Source organism: Accipiter gentilis, chromosome 13 (genome assembly GCF_929443795.1).
Source record: "Accipiter gentilis chromosome 13, bAccGen1.1, whole genome shotgun sequence".
Lineage (NCBI taxonomy): Eukaryota > Metazoa > Chordata > Aves > Accipitriformes > Accipitridae > Astur > Astur gentilis.
Genome location: NC_064892.1, coordinates 29527704 through 29548235, shown reverse-complemented (window position 1 = coordinate 29548235; position 20532 = coordinate 29527704). Strand labels below are relative to the sequence as shown.

The 20532-nt window shown below is 37.1% G+C and overlaps 1 protein-coding gene across 1 annotated transcript in view; it reads left to right on the top strand.

Annotated features, from left to right (window-relative positions):
• The window catches only part of VWA8 (von Willebrand factor A domain containing 8), a 189371-nt gene that overhangs the window by 87189 nt on the left and 81650 nt on the right, over positions 1-20532 (top strand). Inside the window, exons 21-25 of the mRNA XM_049815763.1 lie at positions 967-1043; positions 13947-14022; positions 14698-14833; positions 16156-16275; positions 18326-18531. Coding sequence (XP_049671720.1) covers positions 967-1043; positions 13947-14022; positions 14698-14833; positions 16156-16275; positions 18326-18531 — 615 coding nt within the window. The remainder of the gene's footprint in view (positions 1-966; positions 1044-13946; positions 14023-14697; positions 14834-16155; positions 16276-18325; positions 18532-20532) is intronic.

The following is a 20532-nucleotide window of genomic DNA, read 5'->3' as shown; positions in this document are numbered from 1 at the left end:
TGAACTTTTCTTTCTCTTTTTCCTTTGCAAGCCTTGGCAGTCTCACCGTCGTTCTGAGCTCCCAAGTTTGCAGTCACGTCCTTGCAGGAGGGATAAGAATTTCTGCATCTGAACTGTCATCTTGGTCTGCATCTACATTAGCATTTTAGACCTGATCAGGAATGTACTTTTGAAGGGAATCTCCTTACTGCAGTTTGATATGTGTCAAGGGACGTAGGACCCGGATTCTCTTAGAATGAGACTAAAGTGGAGGATGTTCTCCAGCAGCACACCTAATTCGTGACCTCTGCTAAATCCTTCCATGGGACCAGGCTAGGCCTGGGCTGAACTACCAGTTCCTGAACCCCTGGTACAGGACACACCAGCGTCAGCAACGCCCGATTCACTTCGTAAATCCACTGTCGTCATTCTGCGCAGCTTGCTAATGAACACATGCTGCAATAGGAGAGTTGATCTCCAACCCCATTCTGATTCCATCTGGGCCTTTTTTGGTAACTCCAGTGGAATGGGCTTAGCAAATATTAACCAAGGCAATGCTCTAATTCCATGTGACAGTTGCAGGATGTTTCCTATGACCACCGAGAATTACCTTTTCCTATTAAGTGCAAGCCAACTTCCTAGCGTTCACAGCCTCGCAATACCTTTGTGATATAAAAGGGCCGGAAAAAAATGGTGTTGGTTAAAAGGATGCATTGGCATGTGTGACATAACTCGAGGGATGCAGTCCTATTTCTGGTTATTCCTAGTAAGACAGACAAGTATTTTGCAAATATGTATATATGTGTAAAATAAAATATAAATAATTAAATTGTGTTCAGAATCCTTTGATGTAGATTGAAATTTTATTCGCTTCTAAAGGAACATGGAGAGGATTTTAACAGTTTTGGAAAGTTACCTTTTCTTTGTTTATACCTCTTAAATGTGTACATCTATATTATGTTTTAATATTATATTTATTTACTGCAGGGTGTTGGGAAAAACAAGATTGTTGACAGATTCCTTCACCTTTTAAACAGACCCAGAGAGTATTTACAGCTGCATAGGTAAGAATGTGTTACATTTCCATACTTTGTGTTTATAATCTGATTTCCCGTGTTTTAAAACATATTTCTAAGTTTAATTTGTTCTTACTGTTTGAAGAAAGACCCTATTATGGTAGGTGACAGACTATGGGAACGTATCCATTTTATAGGCAGAGGCAATAAGCTGACAGGTTGAGGAGGGGGTACAAGAATCTAATGCAATAACATTGCTTAATATATAAGAGAAAGTAGAAGTCGGAGAGTTCTGACATTAAACCATGCTCAAGTAGAGTCATATTTTGCTGTCATTTCTGGAGAGATTTCCCGAAGCATGAGGTACTGCGTGAGGAAAAAAGTTCAAAGGTGCTTGTTTGAATATATCACTCATTAGACAAGAAACATTTTACATCATAAATGCTTTTTGTTTTTTTCCTTTGGCATTCCTGCTAAGCACACGTATTTCTTTCTCACTCGTAAACATTTGGATTAGAATTTTTTTTTCATATGCAAGCTAAAAAACGGACTTCAAGACAACAAACCAATTGAAAACAATTCAAAAGCTGAAATAATAGCAAATTATCTGCCTGCTTTTTATGACATGAACTTTAAATCAATAAATTGAAGTAAAGACTGAATATGTCTAGAAGAGCCGGTTTCAACTGAACTGCATCCTTTTTCAGCTTCGTTCCTAATCTTTACCTCCCTGTCTTCAACATCCTAACATCGTTACCCCGTCTCTTTCCATAATCACTGTTTTTTAAATTGTGCTAATAAAAATGTACCTCTTTGATATTTTGCCCTTTAACAACACAGTCACTGTCACACTTCTCCTCACTTTCTCCCCCAGCTTTTTGTCTTCAAATGTCTTGTACTGGTATTCCTGTTATTTGGATAGCTCCATCTTATCACTTTTCTATTGCTGTTTTCCTTTATACTACCTCTCCTAGACTTCCATTACTTCTTTGCGAAATACCGCTTTTGACCTGCTAATTTCAGCTTTGTGTTAACTTCCCTGCCATCTTCTCTGCTTGGAGCAGCCACCCGCTCCTTCTGGATAAAATACACTGTCATTTTTGCAAATCCCAATTATTTCACAAAATACTATGGTATTTCTGTCTTTATGTGTGTGTCTCTGAAAAATTGTTCTCCAGTGAGGTGTGGTCAAGCAGAAAAGTACTTTAAGATAAATTCAGATTGCTCAGGAGAACATTGCACAACGTTTGGGGTGATGATGGGGCTGTAGAATGTATTAGTAATAGCATACTAGCTGATGCATCACTAGGAAAAAAATCAAGTGCCTTTTTTTGTCTAGTCAAGACAAACTTCTATAGGTTCTGTGAAGTAGTTTGTGGTTACAGAGTTTTAGAGAGAGATTGAAGTAGAAAATGATGAGCAGTCCTGTGCAGTTCTACAAAAATAATTCCTGAATACAGAAAAATCAGAAATTTCTATTTCCTGGGCAGCATTTTAGAATACTTTGTGAAGAACTCAGCCTATATAATACCTTGGTAAACTTCATAGGGCATTTAAACAAGGATTACAGTGTTGTTAGTGCACACTTTTGGATTGCAAAACAAAATAAGAGCAAGTTTACAAAAAAACACCAAAACAGCTCACTATTAAGCTTTTAGATATTTTGTGGGGAGAAATGCAGTCAGTATCTTATAGCATAGGCGTATTTTATTGGAAAATATGATTGAATGTGCACTTCATCTTTGATAGCCCTGGGTGTTTCTGCAGATTTCCTAGCTAGCCACCATCAATACCGTTAAGAATTCCAGCAGAAAGTATTTCTAAATATCATACTTTTAATGATGCTCAATACACCTGAATTACAGATCTGGAGAAATTAAACAGTCAAAGCATGCATATTAGTTGATTACCTTGTAGGGGAAAAGAATAATATTAATGCTTTCTTCATGAAAAATGTGGAGGTGATTCAGTGTCAGATGAAGGTGGACATTCTTTGCCCTTTCAGAAATGTGTCTGACAGATGTTATCTCATTAGTCCTTGGAATTTGCGTTGCAGCCTCTCTAGTTCCACTTCAACTAGTCTCTCTGGAAATGAGTGCACTTGTCAGCTGCATATCCTGAGGCTCTGAGTTTCTAGTGAGGTAGTGAATCTGTCAGAAAATGGCTGATGATGACATCCCGAGTTCTTGAATTTGCCCATATCAACTGTCGCTTCATATAGTTAGCTATAAAACAAGTAATATGCATGTATGTATAATAATGCCAATATGGAATGGGTGTTGCAACTGAATTGTATCTGTTCTGAGGTGGAGAGATCTATCCCTAGCTACAAAATATCCTTTTTGGTGGCTGTAATTAAGATGTGGCCAGAGAAGAAACTGCTGGAGTGGAAAAAACCTGTAAGAAGAGCTTTAAAATTAATGTAATGAAGATCTTTATTAAAATGTAGTGTTATGTAAAAAATAAAAATAGTGAATAAATAATAGACAAAAATAATTAGACTGAATTTCAGAAGTATTCTGATTTATGAATCTGATTGCCATTTTTCAAAAACTGCTTAATGGTATTTAAGTGCCAAAATGATGAAGACATACCAGAAATATTTACTTTCAATAGCTTGTGAAGTAAATAAAGGGGAGATACACTGTGATGTAGTGTAGTACAGGTTGCTATGCAATGTAGTTGATGTAGGGGTTTTTTCTAGAAGAACACCTTGCCCCTTTTGCTAACAAACAGGAACATAAAAGAACTAAAAATGCCATTAAATCTGTTTTGGTTTTGGTTGTTGATTGTTTGGTTATGGTGGGGGTTTTTGTTTGGTGGGGGTTTTTGTTTGGTGGGGGTTTTTGTTGGCTTGGGGTTTTATTGTTTTGGTTTGGTTTTTTTACTGTCTTGATGAAACAGTATAGAGAGTTCTTATCTAATACTCCATATGTTCAATGACATTAAAGCAGGGAATATTTGTCTTAGAGGCAATGCGCTATTACCAGGAGTAATTTTAAAATCTCACATTTTATGTCTTATACTTCAAGATGATGAGAGGAGATAGAAGACAGAAAAAAAGAGTGCTTTTCCTTAAACATCCTTTCTCACATCTGTATTTACTTGCCCTACCACTGATACACATGGGAAGGGTCAGCCTGACCTTAAGGTTTCAATTGCTTATGGAGGTTATAAATCCTTTTTCTTAACCTTTCTTACAGGACCTCATTGAGAAGTTTTATTTTCTTGAAATTGTTAAGTCTTATAAATCATTTTGGGACCATAACCGTGAAAATCTTAATGGGAAGGAAGCTGTGATTAGATTTAATAAGGAGAATTCAAGAAAAATGTTTGCCTATAAATTATTCAAAAAGTTGGCTGCTTCCTCTTGCATACTTCCTAATATTAGGAGTTGATCAGGAGTTGACCAACTCTCTCATCGCACTAATTGTGGGGTTATAAGAGTCTTTCTGAAAGGGGTAATTTGGTGTAGGCTCTGCACCACCTCTCTCTAGAACTGTGCTTATGAAGCATCTTGCTGCTTTTCCATGTTAAGGAAGAACTTTCATCCGCCAGGATTTCCCAGTCACTCCTTTCCTACAGGATTAAGTTTCAGCAGAGAAATCCTGAATTCCGTTTACCTTTCTGGGATGGTTGTCTCCATTTTGTGCACCCAGGACACCAGCTACATGTTACAGAACAAACAGCATTACCTTGCCTAATATTAAACTTTAAGATTTTACTGCTTTCACCTTGAGTGTGCATTCATCACGCTACTGGAAAGGTGAAAATCTGAGGCCTGTGCAGTCACAAGCCAATAAGAGATCTGTACAGAAATTAAGCAAATACCAGCTGACCTTCTTAGAAACTGTGATGTCCTCCAAATAAGTGTAACACAGAATCAGGTATTTGTGTGGCTCCTAAATGCATGAATCCCGGAAAGCCTCATCATTTTATGAACCTTGCTGTTACTACTTTTGACATCTCTCATGTGAGTGATGTAGAAAGAAATTGCCAGTGGTTCTACGCAAAAATCTGAAGTTAAATTTGGTAGATTAAATGTGGATCTGTAAAACAAATTTCATTGAATCAGGAAAAGGATTTTCATGGAAACTGGTAACATCTTGCTTTAAATTATGAAGTCTCTTAGGCGAAGAAGATTCCACAGAAGGAAGAAAAAAAATTTAAAGCTTTAGAGAAGACTCGGGCAAGAACATGTGCCCTGTTAAGACTATAAAATCCCTCTTGATGAGAGTAATAGATAAATTTAAAAATATAAGCTCCCATCTCTCCTGCATAAAAACGTCAGAAGGAAATATCACGGACTTTAGACTTTTGGCTTCTTTGATGTGATCAAAGAAAAAAAGATTAATTTTACTTCTCTTATCATCAAATTAGTAACTAACTGCAGACAAAAGAATGGTTTTGCTGGAGTAATGTCCTTTACCAGTCATTTAAACATTTAGGTTTGCATCTATTTGGAAATAAGTCATACTGTCAAGCTGCTTTTTAGATTTTAATGACAATGAGTTCTCCTCCTTGAAGTTACTATTTTTGTGTAGACTATATTACAGAACTACAGTATTTATCTTTTTGTTCCCAACACGAGCTTGATTTATGTCTCCTGTGTTGGGGAGTTTGTAATAGAAAGTTTGCTAAAAGCTTAGGTTCTGACTAGGAAGATGTAAAATTCAGTGACTCACTTTTTATAGTAGTTTCTGCTAGTATGAAGTGCTAGATTTTGTGTGCTAAAGGCATTTGGATTAATACATACATCAAGTTTTTGAAGTCATATGGTGTTGTCTGATCTCAGCTTTCATTAAAATACACTTCTAGTCTTTAATACATGAGCTTAAAAAAAGGAAAACCAGATTTACATGTAATTTATTCTCATCTGAAATCTTAATTTAGGCAACTAAAGAGAACTGGAAAAATACTGTGGAGAGCACACAGTGTCAACTCAAGACCTGTGAAAGCTGCCATCTCCGTTCTGCTGGGGTTGGATTGGCTTTAAGTCACGTAGCCAAAAAGAGCGACTGGCAACAGGAACCCTCTTGAAATTATTATCTGCCATCATGAGTTGTGCTCCTAATTGCTCTGATGGCAAACAAAACCCTCTCTGTCTTGGTAGTCCTTTAAGGAAAATTAATTGTGGAAAGAACATCTTGTGTTCCAAGCAGGACGTTTGCTTGGTTCAGGAAAGCACAATTTTCATTTTTCTGTGTCAGTACCTTTTCTTTAAAGTTTGGTATACATTACACTCCTTGATTTTTGAGATACTCAAAAGCTGTCTGGACACGATCCTGGGCACCTTGGCTCTAGGTGGCCTGGCTTGAGCAGTGGGGTTGGACCAGATGACCTCCAGAGGCCCCTTCCAACCTCAGCCACTCTGTGATGCTGTGATTTACCAATTTCTGTAAGGTAGCAGCTGGATGACCCCAGCTAGCTCTTATTCTACGTATGTTGTAGTAACGTGTTTTGCTAAATCAAAATTGTTCAGTTGGAAGAAAAAAAAAGTTAACAGTTTATCTTATCTTCATAAAATTAGATAATCCAGCAGTGGTTGTTCCACGTGGGGAGTCCATTTGCACTGTCCTTAGCTGATGCCCAAATGTGTCAGTATGGAACAGTAGTTAAAGTTGAGGGAATTAAGAAACAGCTTCAAACTCATCATTGTTTTCAGTACAATAGGAACATTTTGTATAATGAGATTGTTTGGTCTAGAACATTTATTTATTGTCATGATATGAGTGTAAATAATGAGCAGTTAAGCAAAAATTTCTCTGAGATGTTTTCTGGCTTCACGCTGTCTCAGCCATAGATCAGCCGTAGGAAATGCAAAAATTGCAGCCCACCATCTCCTCTGCGGAGTGTCTGTCACAGGCGTTGCTCCACACAATTCAGAATGTTCAGGAATGAAAAGTACTGATCCTTTCCGTTGCGATGGGAGCTTGGTTACTCTCAGCTAGTGAGAGGACTGAATCCCCCCTGAGCTACTACAGATGCAGCCGCTGAAGTCATGATAAGTAGAACTAGTCAACCTCAACTCTGACGTCTTCAGTAGATCTGCAGTTATTTAGTTGTGTAAGAACAGTGCCATCGCTTACAGGAATAGAAGGTTTTGATGAGGAGACTGCAGTGTAATCTACATCAATAGTTTATTGACGGCTTGTGAATGGATTTTCTGCTGCTCGGAGCCTCAGTGAATCTGCAGAAGATATGAAACAATTAGTTCTGTTCAAGTGGTCTCTTTGTATGACGAAAGTAATCTTCTAGAAAATCAGTTTATTGTCAAAAAAAGAGAATACAAATCTTCACAGTTATATGACAAAAAGAGGGAGTGTTTTTTGGTGTACGAGAGTTGTTCTCTGTAAGGTTGAAAAAGTTAAAACTGCTTATAAATATGGTTTGATGCCTTTTCGTGAAAACAGAGTATGTAGGAAGTTTTCTTCTTTAACTTTTAAATAAAAGGGTTTCTGCCTTTAAATTCGCTGTTCTGATTCTTAGTTCTTCATGTGATATCTTTTCTTACAAGTTGAGATAACTTGTCTTCCACTTTTTTAGGCATTAACATATGCACTAAAGCAATTTGGCTTTGTTGTAAATCTGATGTTTCATCACTGTCAACAGAATATTAACTGCTACAGAAATTCTATGTTATCTGATAATCTTACTATTATTTTAGAACATATTACACTACCTTACTCTGTTTTTTCCTAATGTTACATTTCCTTTCAAAGAATTTACCTATGGTATTGCATCTGCCTGTCAAAGATACTGTGTTTGTTCTTGTGACTGATGATTGGGAAGTGTGATACAGGGTTCATTTTAAAAATCTACTACATTTTGTGTTGTGCCTTTTCTAGTTCCCTAATAAATTACAGTAATCTGACGATCTTTTCTTCCAAAAATTAACTGGGTTTACATACGTTATCCTTTTGAAAATAAATGTAATTTTGCCGTGATCTTTAACAATCAAATTAATGGAGAGGTTTGGGGTAGGAAAATGAGCTTATGGTGTCCCTACAAGCAATACTTACTACAAACTCTCCATTAATCTTTAGATGTTAATTTTCTTTCCCTCTTTTTCAGCACATGTAATCAGTATAAAATCTAATTACCCGTTTCCCCTATTGAGATAATTTAAAACTACCCTTTCAGCTTTATTGACTTCAGATTTTTTAAATTCTAATTAAAAAAGTTGTTTCAGAAGGAATAACTTCCTTTGCCCAAGACACCAATGAACACCCGATACTGTAGAATTATAGTGTACCTGTTCTCAGAATTGCATTTGGTTGTCTTCTCTTGAAAGAATATAGGACCATGTAAAACAATTTAAATGCTGATGTAGCTCTGCAGGTCTGTTTTTGAAAATGAACAACCCAGAAAAGCTATCTCTGTACTGAACTGTTGTTGAAGCAAGGGCTCTTAAGCCACACTGGTTTATTAGAGGAATCCATTGAACACAGTGAAGATGTGTGTTGTGTATTTGTATGTTGGCAGCGACAAAAAAAAGGCTAGGTAATTTTTCCTGGTGATTTTGAGTCATGAATGTATATGTCTAGAATATTTTCTTTTAATGTTGTACGGTAACCTTATAGTGTCTGCTTTATTCTTTACGCAGCTCAGGTTTGGAAATAAATAATAAGACGACATATTTTTGTTATGAAGATTTATGTTCTGCACTGCATGTATTAGCTAGCATATAATAGGTGTCTTTATGGGTTTTTACTCTTGCTGTTGTTTTTTCCCCTTTTCTTAAATACATTTTCAATCAATACAGAGTTGCAATGCAAAGCTTCCAAGAGTCTGTGCAAGCTAATGGTCTCTATTTCCAGTTTTAGCTTTTCATAAGCTGGCTGACTAGCTCTGCTATTGTCAGATTCCAGGTGTTAGAGAGCTACTTCATTTGTCTTTTTGTAGGAGTTGAATTCAGCTTGAATAGCCTGCTGTGTGGCTGTTACGGAAAAATAGCTTAGGTTAGAAGACCCTGTTGTTTCATTTTCCTCTAAAGCTGAAGTAACATTTTCTCACTGTTTACTCAGTGAAATGTATTCTTATACACAATAAGGGGAGCTGTAGGGTATCATGTTTCTTCATTTATGGATTTTACAATTAGGGTGAGTGAATTTCTTATGTTGTTGTAACAAATTATGTGAAAACTTTGCATCTCATTTGGAAAGATGGATCACATATAAGTAGTTCTGTAACTTGATTTAAGCATATAACCCGAATTAAACATATAATTCTCTTTGGCCTTTGTACTGCCACCCGCAGTCATACTGAGTAATGAGTACCTTTACACTCTAAATAATTTCTTGGATTTTAAACAAATATATGTCCTGCTGAGTAGCTATAGCAGCCTAGCAGAAAAAAAAAATGGGGATTTAATTATCAGTGCATACAGATAAGTCAAAGAGGCTTTACAGTGTCAGTTTAACAGAGAAATGAGACGGCTGTTTGGCTTTTCAGTATTTCAGAATTTCCTAAACACAGTGGTCAGATCAGGCAATGCAATGGCTGTATGATAGGTTGGCTAAAGAAATTCATTTTTAAATGTCAAAGTCATGCAGATTCTTTCTTTCTTTGTGTTAAGATCGCCTGCTCTCCATCAGGATAATCCATGAGTGGATTAGCTAACCAATTAACAGCTTCAAATGGCCCTTGGCCTAATTATTTTTCAAATACTCTTAAAATTAGGTCACAGCAGATGGGCATATTCATGTCTGATTGAAATGTAATTGAGAAGAGATAGATATAGATATGTCTATGTACATAGGTATTGAGATAGATACAGATATCTCACAGAAATTAAGAACAACAATTATTAGAGCGTATGTTCTGTGTCTCTGATTTTTCCTTTTAACTACTATAAAGTTCCATTTGGAGAATAAGAGGAAGGCCAAACCTGAATCTGATGTATCTAAGCTTGTTACCATGAGCACAAGCCTTTAAAATGAAGGTTGCCTTCCACAGATATTCTGTTACCCTTTCAGCCTCAGTGTAAGTACATGCAAAAGCCGGGGCAGGATTCTTCAGCACTTGTCAAGGTGGAGTAATTCCAGTGAATATGGATGTTTGTCATGTTAACTGAGGTCCTGACACTGTCCTGTATTTGGGCATACACCTTCTTGGGGACTCAAGTCTTAACTAAAGCAGTGGAATACCTTTTCCTTTTCTTAAGTTACATGATAACTGGTAAATTATACAATGGATCAAATTCTGGTTTGGTGTTTACATTTCAATGTTCTGGGGAGGAGAAGTGTCAAAACATGCGATGAATATTTGCAGATGTGTCATATAGACAGCATTAACATTTTTAATGAAGAATTTAATCCATTGATTTCATTTCTCTAAAGAAGCAACTTTCAGCCAGGTAGTCCTCCAGATGAACTAACCCAAATTTCAGGAGGAGAGGAACATAATTCTCCTTTGGTCCTTATTTTTACCTCCTGGCTAGTTTCAGCTCCTGTGTCTCACCACAGGATATGCAGAATGCTTGGAGATTTACTTTCTTTCCATCTTTGCCTTCCATCCTGCCCTGTTTCAAGGTCTATTGATAGAGGTATTCAGCTCTCCCAAACAACTCCAAATTTCCATTTGAAAAGAGCCTGGAAGAAGAAGTTTCTGTCTTCCATGAATGGGATAAGAAATGCTGAACTCATTGACTGGATTTGTGTAGAGGAGAATTCTACTCTAAACAATAAAGTAGCTATCAGGTGCAGTTCCTCTCCTCTATTTTTGGTGTAATGTTTTTAATTCAATTATTTAATAGAATTTCGGTAAATCTTAAAAATCGACAGGGACAGAATGGCCTGAACAGTCTCTGTGATTGATGGAAATTTCTTCTGCCGCATCTCATGGTTCTTCCCCAGAAAGGAGGCATTGCTGTCAAAGAAATAGTAACTGTCACAGACTAGTATGTTCGAGTAAGTCTGGAGACCTCAGAAAAAGCTGCCTTTAGGGTAAATAATGCACCAGTAGCAAAAAATAAATAAAAGGCAGTGATGTGAGCTAATAAACAAAAAAACCATCAAAAGAATTATCAGAAGTCCTCCTATGAATTAAGTGGCACTGTCAGAAAAGTTGCTGAGTTTCAGCAGCAGATCTTTTTTCTTTTTTTTCTTTCTTTTTTTTATTGTTTTTGAGAGCTTGTGAGGATGGCTTGCTTGATAAAAATAAAAATACCTTCTTAGGAAAGACATTAGCAAGCTTTTCGTATTTTTCTTTTACAATCAGGAGAAGACAAATCAGTTCACTTGAGTGGGATGACAGTATGTCAGACAGCTTTTCTCACTCTCTTCTATATTCTCGCAGTCTTGCTTCTTTGTGTCAGAACTATTTTCATCTTGGGTGCCAAATGTGATGAAATTAGGGAGTTTTGATATTCATGTCTTTGTTAGACTGTAGTTAGTATTAAGGTGCTAATATTAATAAGTGAATGTGAATTACAGTTTTTAGCTCCTTTCCTGTGGGAGTGAAATTCTACAGTCTAATGTTTTGAGTGCCAGACGTACTTTACATTTAGGAAAATCTGCATACCATATTGTTCAGAAATATTTCAGACTTAGCATATTTTTATTATTCTCTATTTCAGTGTCTTTACATTTATGTAATTTCATTACAAAGTGAAAATTTAAGAAGAAAAATACCCTAAGGAGGCAAATTATTTTTAGCCATTCTTTAGTGTGTTTAGGTCATGTTAGGTTTCTGAAGAATAGAAATTAATGACATCTAATTGCATAGCTTATGATTCTGAAAGGAAAATAATGTGTATCTGTACTAACTCTGGCAAAAATCACTCCTATATACATGTCTGAATGTAATAGCCTAAGCTAGTACAGGAGTTTTGCATTCACTTATGTCATCAAGCCAATGGAATTAATATTTGGCTGTATATTTAGCTTCTATAATACATTGCAAACCTCCTGAAATATTTCCTAAAAATGTTAGGGCTGAATAACAACAACATAGAAGAAAGGAGGAAACCACAGAGAAAATAAGAAATAAAGTTAGAAGCTAGATTTAGGATGTCAATTGTTCTTTCATTTTGATACTTACACATTTTTTTCTGATATATGCACCTTTTATGATAGTGCTTAAGTAAAGTGTAAACTCTTGCTAGTGTTTATTTCCCACAAAGATATGGTCAGTTCTGTCGTCCCTGAGAATGAGATCAACCTAAGGATTTGTGTGGGCTGCTGGTGATACTAAGCTCAAGTTAGTATTCCATATTGGGGTTGTAAGAAATCTCTGCAGAGCCAGAGGATTAACTAGTTCACCAAAAGTAAAATAGACTGTTCTGTGTTACATTTGACATTTGTGGGTTTTTTGTCCGCCGACACCTGTGCCCGTGCACACCAGTACTAGAGGTCTTCCTTTCCTGCCATGCTCTGTTCACTGTATTTTTCAAATGCATTGGCTGCTAAGTGCAAATTTATTCTCTGTAAAGCATCCTGTAACGCTTCATCTTCCTTTACGTTATTCTTGGCCTATGCTTTCATTAGATCTTCCCATTTTCTCACCTTTCTATTACTTTAAAGAGATCAGTGTTCAGGTTTGACAAATCCTTCCCCTTTTCTACTTGGTTTAATTCCTTAGAACATTTTTCCATGAATTATTTCTGACTAATTAGTAACCTGTGACTGTGCCTTCATGTATTTACGGGTTTGGTTTACACATTTTAAAATTCTTCTACATCTGCGACTGTATGGGCTTGAACTAGAAATGATAACTGGTAACAGAGGTAGGCTGATACATACAGTCTGAGAATTTAGTCCCCAAATAATCTGTATTCAAGAAGCAAGAGTTGTTGATTTACTGTTATTTTTTGATCCATGATTGATTTCTCTGCCCAGTGTAGAAATGGGTAGACAAGCAGGATGATAATACAAGCTTTGTTTTTATGTCCATGGTAGGATTTCTGAGATAATAGATTAATGCTACTGCTTATTTTTGTGGTTTAAAAAATTACATGTTGCAAGTGAATACAACATGAATATAACTATTTGGGGGAGTGTTGCTGCTTGTGACAGGCTGCATTTGACAGGGTTAAATGAAGTGAAGGTGGTCCCAGCTTTGTAACCTTTCTCCTCATGGATTAAAGTTCAGATGAAGTAGCTAAACTTTAAAAATCTCTCTTGCTGCCCTATGCTTTATTCCTGTGCATGAGCAACTCTGGGATAAATCAATCATGAGTTTGAAGCTAAACAAGAAAGTATTAGTTATTAGGGACAGCAATCCTGCTGACAGCAGTTTCAAATAAAGCAAACGTGCGTGTTATGCTGTCAGTTTAAAACTGTAATTGGAAGCTGGCCATTTAATAGTTTGCTGCAAACAGTGCTGTGTTTGATTTCCTGGACCCATGGGGCTTATCAGAATATTGTTGGTTTTTTACAAGGTGTTACAAAATTAAAGATAGAACTAAGGTGGATATTTGGAACAGTGAGTCAGCTTAGCTTAAGCAAACAGTTTTGTTATATGGCATGGCTGTGAAAGGTAAGAGATTTTTGTTGTATCAGATCTCACATGCAACGCAAAGGTTACCAACCTTACCTATCGACCAGCCTGTGGATCTCAAGCAGTGTAAGTGAGGCTCTCCTGATGGGTTTTGTCGTGTGAATAATCCATCATTCTGTTGATACAGACTAATACAGAATGGCCTGTAGTAACAGTAGTGATGTGCCTGCATGCAAAAGACACAGGTTCACTTTTCAGTGGTTTCGTTTCCAGGGTTTATGAGAAATTGAGAACTACCGTGAAAGCTGTGGCAGAGACAGGGATACTCTCCTTTGACCACTAAGCTGGCACAGCGTTGTTCTCAGTTCAAGTTCTTCAAGAATTCTAAAAAAAAAAAAGATATTTTTCCCTCTAAGAAAAAGAGAGCCTTCATTTTTTCAATTTGCATTTTATTGTAACTAAAATTCCTGTGTATTTTTAATGAGTATTGTCTGTTTTTCCACGTTTCAGGGATACCACTGTACAAAGCCTTACCCTACAACCTTCTGTTAAAGATGGTCTTATTATATATGAAGATTCACCACTGGTCAGTAATAACACTTGGATTGTATATTTGGAAATGTTTTTCATTTAAAACAAGTAGTTAACCATGCTGGCTTTTCAAATAAGAAAATTCTTGGTGATTTGATTACTTTGATGGCATAGTCAGTGAGTGTGGTAACATTTCATTAACTTTGACCGTGGTCACATTTGCCACGTTTGCTGTGCCAAATGTGAATAAGATGATTGTCTCGGGAGTCTGTGTGCACAAAATGAATATGGAAAATAATTTAGTATTAACTTGACACATTCTAACTGGCAGAGTGGTATTTTCCTCCTCCTCTTTTGTAGCATCTCAGACCTACCTGCTAAGTTAGACTCCAGACAGCTGTTGCAGCCGTTCTTTAGTTCTTTCAGCTACATGTTGACAGTCTAGATGCAAACTGCTTTGCACTTCTCCGTCAGTGCTCCGATTCATTCTCAGTCACGCTCCTCACTTCGCTCCCTAGCACAGCCCTTTCCATCCCTATCCTGAAGAAACAGAAGCACCCACCTTTCCTGTCTCACCTGCCTCCTCTTCCCATAGCTTATTCCTGTTCTGAGTCCCCTTTTTTTGTCTCAGTGCCACCGAGATGTCCCTGCTACTGACTGAGAAATCAGCAATGCGTTTCTTGCAGGTTTTTTTGTGGGGTTGTGATGTTTTGATTCTTTTCTCTTCTAGGTAAAAGCAGTGAAGTTCGGACATATTTTGGTAATCGATGAGGCAGACAAAGCACCAACAAATGTTACCTGTGTCTTAAAAACTTTAGTAGAAAGCGGGGAAATGGTTTTGTCAGATGGAAGGCGAATTGTTGCCAGTAAGTAAATATAAAGTGTTCTGATCGTTTACAGTAAAAGGTAATGTGTTGCTGGTTTTCAGCAATTACATTACTAAGTAGAGACCCAGAAGAGTCCAAATGGAAAAAATACTTGATGCTAAAAGGTTAACAGTTAGAGAATTCACAGTCATTTTCTTTACTACTTTTGCAATAGCTACAAAGGTTTTCTTAAATTAGCATTCTTGTGGATTTTCCTGAAAAATTAAAAAAACCCCAACCAACAAAACAACAACAACAACAAAACAAAAAAACTATTGACCTCTGCTTCTCATTCACCATAAGAAATAAAGATCTAGTTGACCAAATTATGATCCTGGTTATGCCCATCTGGACAGTTGGGGTATAATTTGATCAGATCTAGAACTGAAGATGTGAGTATAAATAAGGTTGAATTGTTAAGGCTTCCATCTAATCAAATATTGCATATGCTTATATTATTTAAATATATCCTGCAGCGTGAGAGTATTCTGTAATTTAATGGAATTTAATTCATGTGAATTGCAGGAACTAAATATTTTTCATTATTTTTCAAAGAAAGACCATGTTCGAAATGCACTCTTGATGTTAGTAGACAACTGTACTTTATGTAATGAGTTTCTTTTTAACAATATTGGGAACAATGTTTGAGTGAAGCAATCATTCAGCACTCACATGGCATGACACTTGGGTTTTGCTCATCATTATAAATGGGCAATTTTTTGAAATATCTTGCTAGTCAATCTCAATTTTTTAGAGGAGGTAAAAGGATTCCCAAACACCATGTGCCACTGGAAACATGCTGCAAGGGAACAAGGGGGGCCAGTCTGACTAATTTTGGAGAAACAGTCTTCACATGTGTGAAATTGTGTGTGTCTGGCTTCTCACAGATTTTTGTAATAACCAGGAGGAATTTCAGTCCCGTGTTCCCAGATCAGATAATGTCAGACCTATATAAAAACATATTTTATTCACCATTGGCTTCAGCATTTTCGTGGAATTAAATATAAACAGGACAGGTACTCCCCACCCCAAGAACAGTGATTGCTTTTTCATTTAAATGAAACACCAGTTAAATTTTCGTGAAACAAATTATGAAACTTTAAAATGAAATCTAGAATACTCAGAGTTGAATGACATCCTCAGATGCTATTGAGCCTTTTTTTGTAACTGTTCTTCTAATTCTAAGAAGAACATAATTAGGTTAGAAGAATTCTTCCTAGAATTAGAATTAGAATTCTTCTTCCAATCTAATTATGTTCATTTAATTAATTCATAATCACAAAGTTTAAATATGCAATTAATAACTTTTAATTCTTTTCCAGATCATGCTTATGTAGAGGGGAGAGAAAATGTCATAGTTATTCATCCTGATTTTAGAATGATAGTTCTAGCAAATAGACCTGGATTTCCTTTCTTGGGTAATGACTTTTTTGGCACATTAGGTAAGTGATTCATATTAAATGGTGATCTTTAATAGAATTGTTTAATAGAATAACTGTCTTTATTCATTAGATTTCATGAGGAGAAGGGGTCCTTATGCATATTGATATTTTGTTTCACAGAAGACACTCAATGTGAGATTCAGAAGACAACTAACGTGTAAATTTACATATCTTAATAAAAGTGCCTGAACTTGCCCTGAAGTGAACAGCTTAATGTGGTCAACTGTGTTACAACTATTTTGTTTTATGGGATCTGGACAAACACAGAAGACAGGCAAGGTTACAAGAAGTCTTTGTTAATGAGTGTATATTGTATACAAATATAGCAAAAACATGAGCTATGAGCAGCTTGATACCTGACATCAATGGTTAATACGACTGCTCACCATTTCTTTCCCCATATCAAACAAGCCATACGCCAGGTGCTGTCCTCTTCAATACAAGAGATGGGAGCTTGATGGATGGTTCTTTTCTCTCCTCTCAGCAGTGTAGGTTACTGTCTTTTTTGGTGTTAGCACTATGCTACCTGCTTCTTAGTCCTCATTAGCCTCTCCATGCACATGGCCATGTGTGATAGGCCTTATTAAAATGCGTATATTTGATAAGATACTGAATTCATCTAGTTTCAGGTAAGGCTGTCCAAATTTCACATCAACGTTTTTCATATCAACAGCAGCCTTATTTCAGAAAGCTCCTGGTAGGTCCTGAAACTCCTGTGTATCAGCAAAGGTTCCCCACAGCTTCATCTCACAGCAAAAGCAAAAATTTACGTTGTATAAGGGCAAGTGATGAAGAATTCATTGGCCTGTATAGTTCAGTCTTAGTCTAAGTGGGCCTCTGGCAAGGCTTTGGCACTCTTACACCAGGGCTATGAACTGAATAGCCCTCCAGACTCCACTGACTCTGTTATCTGTGTTAGCTTAGCTGTTTGTATGCAGGCACCTTAATTTATGTGCTTTTATCTGTTAGTTTTAGCTGTAATGCTTACTCTGCAAGAAATAATAGAATCATAGAATGGTTTGGGTTAGAAGGGACCTTAAAGGTCATCTAGTTCCAACGCCCCTGGCATGGCCAGGGACACCTGCCACTAGGATAATAACATACTCATAAAAGCAGGTGCAAACCCAATTCCATATTGTGTGATAGCTTTTTGGTTTTCAGATGTAGTTCCCAATGAACAGGCATTCCGTGTCAGAGACTCATTGGCTCTGAATTTCACCCAGCTATGTTGCCTCAAGATGTTTTAGTATAGTCTCTTTCTTTTTCATGACCTAATTTTCCTCCTTACATGGATGCTTTAAACAAAATAGATCATCCTAGCATTATTGCTTTCGGCCCACATGGCAGAAGTTTGGTTTGAGGTTTTCGGGGTTCTTTGTTGATATTGTTTTTCAAGCATAGGAGCTCTTCTGCTTTTAATTCAAGTCCTTTTTCAGCAGGATCTGATCGTGTTTCTGCAAAGTTTTGTACGACTGTTAAAGGACTTTTTACGAATAAACTCAATTTTATAGATTATATGATTGGGACCAATATAATGCAAATATATGGAAAGAATGTCTTGCTGAATTTCTTACCATACTTCAAGACAGACAGAGAGAAAAGATAAATCCCGTATTTCCTCTAGACCTCTCAACTGGGTTTGCATTAGGGCATTCCTGCATATCAAGATTTCCATGCATCCTGTGGTGTTTTGAAAGTGTTCACAAATTGGTCCCATTCAACCTGTTATTCTTTCTTTATACCTTTTTTCTTTTCTTTTTTTACTGCATTCATTTGACTTGTGTTTCTTCTTGAAATTCTTCCTCGTGATCACCTTCATTAAAATGACAGGAGAGATCTCCATGTTTCCAGGAGCCTCAATGTTCTTCATAGCAAGTTTGTCCTTCACATTTTTCAAAGTAGTTTTTGTCTTGTTTTGTTTTAACAAGTAGGTACTTAGCATCCTCTTGAGCCATTGCTTTTCCATTTAAGGTGCTGTATGAAACTTAAAGGGGCTGTTGTGATGCTCGCTCTATATAAATTACTTAACTGTGTGCTCTTTTCTTTTTAGGTGACATTTTTAGTTGCCATGCTGTTGATAATCCCAAACCACAATCTGAACTGGCTATGCTTAGACAGTATGGTCCTGATGTTCCTGAGCCAATTCTTCAGAAACTGGTGGCTGCTTTTGGAGAGCTCAGGACCTTAGCTGACCAAGGAATTATCAACTATCCCTATTCAACTAGAGAAGTTGTGAATATTGTAAAACATTTACAGGTACAGTATGTCAGATTTCATTGAAAGCTTGAATTCACCACTACTACTTTCTTAATGCCTGAAGGTTTTAGAAAAAGATGCCATTATTGTTCGTGCATTTTTATTTCATTCTTATGAGAAGTTTTGCATTTTGAAGGAATCATCATATTCAGATATTCAGATAGTCTGAGGGTAAGGATTGCAGGCGTACACAGGCGGATATTTGTCAGGCGTTGGAACAGGCTGCCCAGGGAAGTGGTGATGTCACCATCCCTGGAGGTCCTCAAAAAACATGTAGACAAGGCTTAGTGGGTAAGGTGGTGGCGGGTTGACGGTTGGACACTTAAAGGTCTTTTCCAACCTAAACGATTCTATGATTCTATTCTATGATTCTGTGGGTTTTTTCTATATGTTTATTTATAGATATTAAAAAAAAGCCCAAGAGTCTGTTTTTCTACTATGTGAGAACATATCACATTCATACCGTGAATACAGTATGCAACGTTCATATGAGCCTTCATTATAAAATTCCATATTCAGCATAGAATACTTCCAGGACTGTGCTACTGGTCACTTTATGCTGCTACAAAAATTTTGGTTTTAATCATTTCCTGGGGAAAACAACTTCCTGCTGCATAACAGTAATACATCAGTGGTGGAGTTTTTCTGAGGAAAATGTTAGATAGATAACAACTTAGCAAACAGGTACTTAGGATCCATGTTTGCTTCCTATACACATTTTAACTCTGAAATCCTGAATTCTGATTTAATGATGTTTGGGGGTTTTCTAAACGTTACAGTGGAGCCTGACTTATGTCTTTATAAATTAAAGGATACTTCTTATCTGAAGTGTTTGAAATATGAAGTATCTTCATGTTTTTTGAAGTAGCAGTGATTTTATTGTGTTCTGTTTATAATCATAAAATCTGTAATTTGTTAATTTGTAGACTATTTCTTGAATTACTGAATCCTAGACTGAAAAAAAGATTAGTGGAAATATTAATGTAATTATTACAATTAGAATATAAGTTCACACAAATTATTTGACCTACTGTTCCTGTGTTTAACACTGCATAGTATAACACGGTTGCGTGACGGTTTTTTGTTTGTGCTCATGAACATATTCACATATATTCATCCATATACACAGATGCGGCAGGTTAGAATTATCACTTTTAAAAATGTTCAGTTCGTCTAGACTTCTGGGGAGGATAGATTTTTGTGCTGTGTGGTCTTTGTGGTGCAATGAGGTCCTGAGACAAAGTAAATTTGTGCTACTATGATATCAATAATATAAAATAAAAATAATGCTGTCTTTATAACTTTGTACTGAGGGTTAACAAAATTCAGACCTAAAAGCTGAGGAATCTGTCCAAATAAACACATAAGCAAAGTAGTTTATTAGGATCCATTACCAGTTGATAGGTATTTGTTTACCAGACTGTTACAACATGTACAGCTGGAGTGCATGGAGCTCCGCCTGGAGATGGATGAGGAGCTGACGAAGAGCTTATGGGTCAGGATTAAAGGGAGGGCAGGGACAGGTGACATTATAGTGGAGGTCTGCTACAGCCCACCCCACCAGGAAGATCGGGTGGATAAGGCCTTCTGTAGACAGATAGGAGCAGCCTCACGTTCACAAGCCCTGGTCCTCGGGGGGGGGAATTCAACCACCCCGACATCTGTTGGAGGGACAACATGGCAGGGCATAAGCAATCCAGGAGGTGCCTGGAATGTGTTGATGACAATGTCCTTCTCCAAGTGATAGAGCAGCCAACAAAGAGAGGTGCTATGCTGGACCTTGTCCTCACCAACAAGGAGGGGCTGGTGGGGAATGTGAAGCTCAAGGGCAGCCGTGGCTGCAGTGACCATGAAATGGTGGAGTTCAAGATCCTTAGGGCAGCGAGCAGGGCGCACAGCAAGCTCGCTACCCTGGACTTCAGGAGAGCAGAATTTGGCCTCTTCAGGGATCTGTTTGGTAGAGTACCATGGGATAAAGCCCTGGAGGGAAGAGAGGCCCAA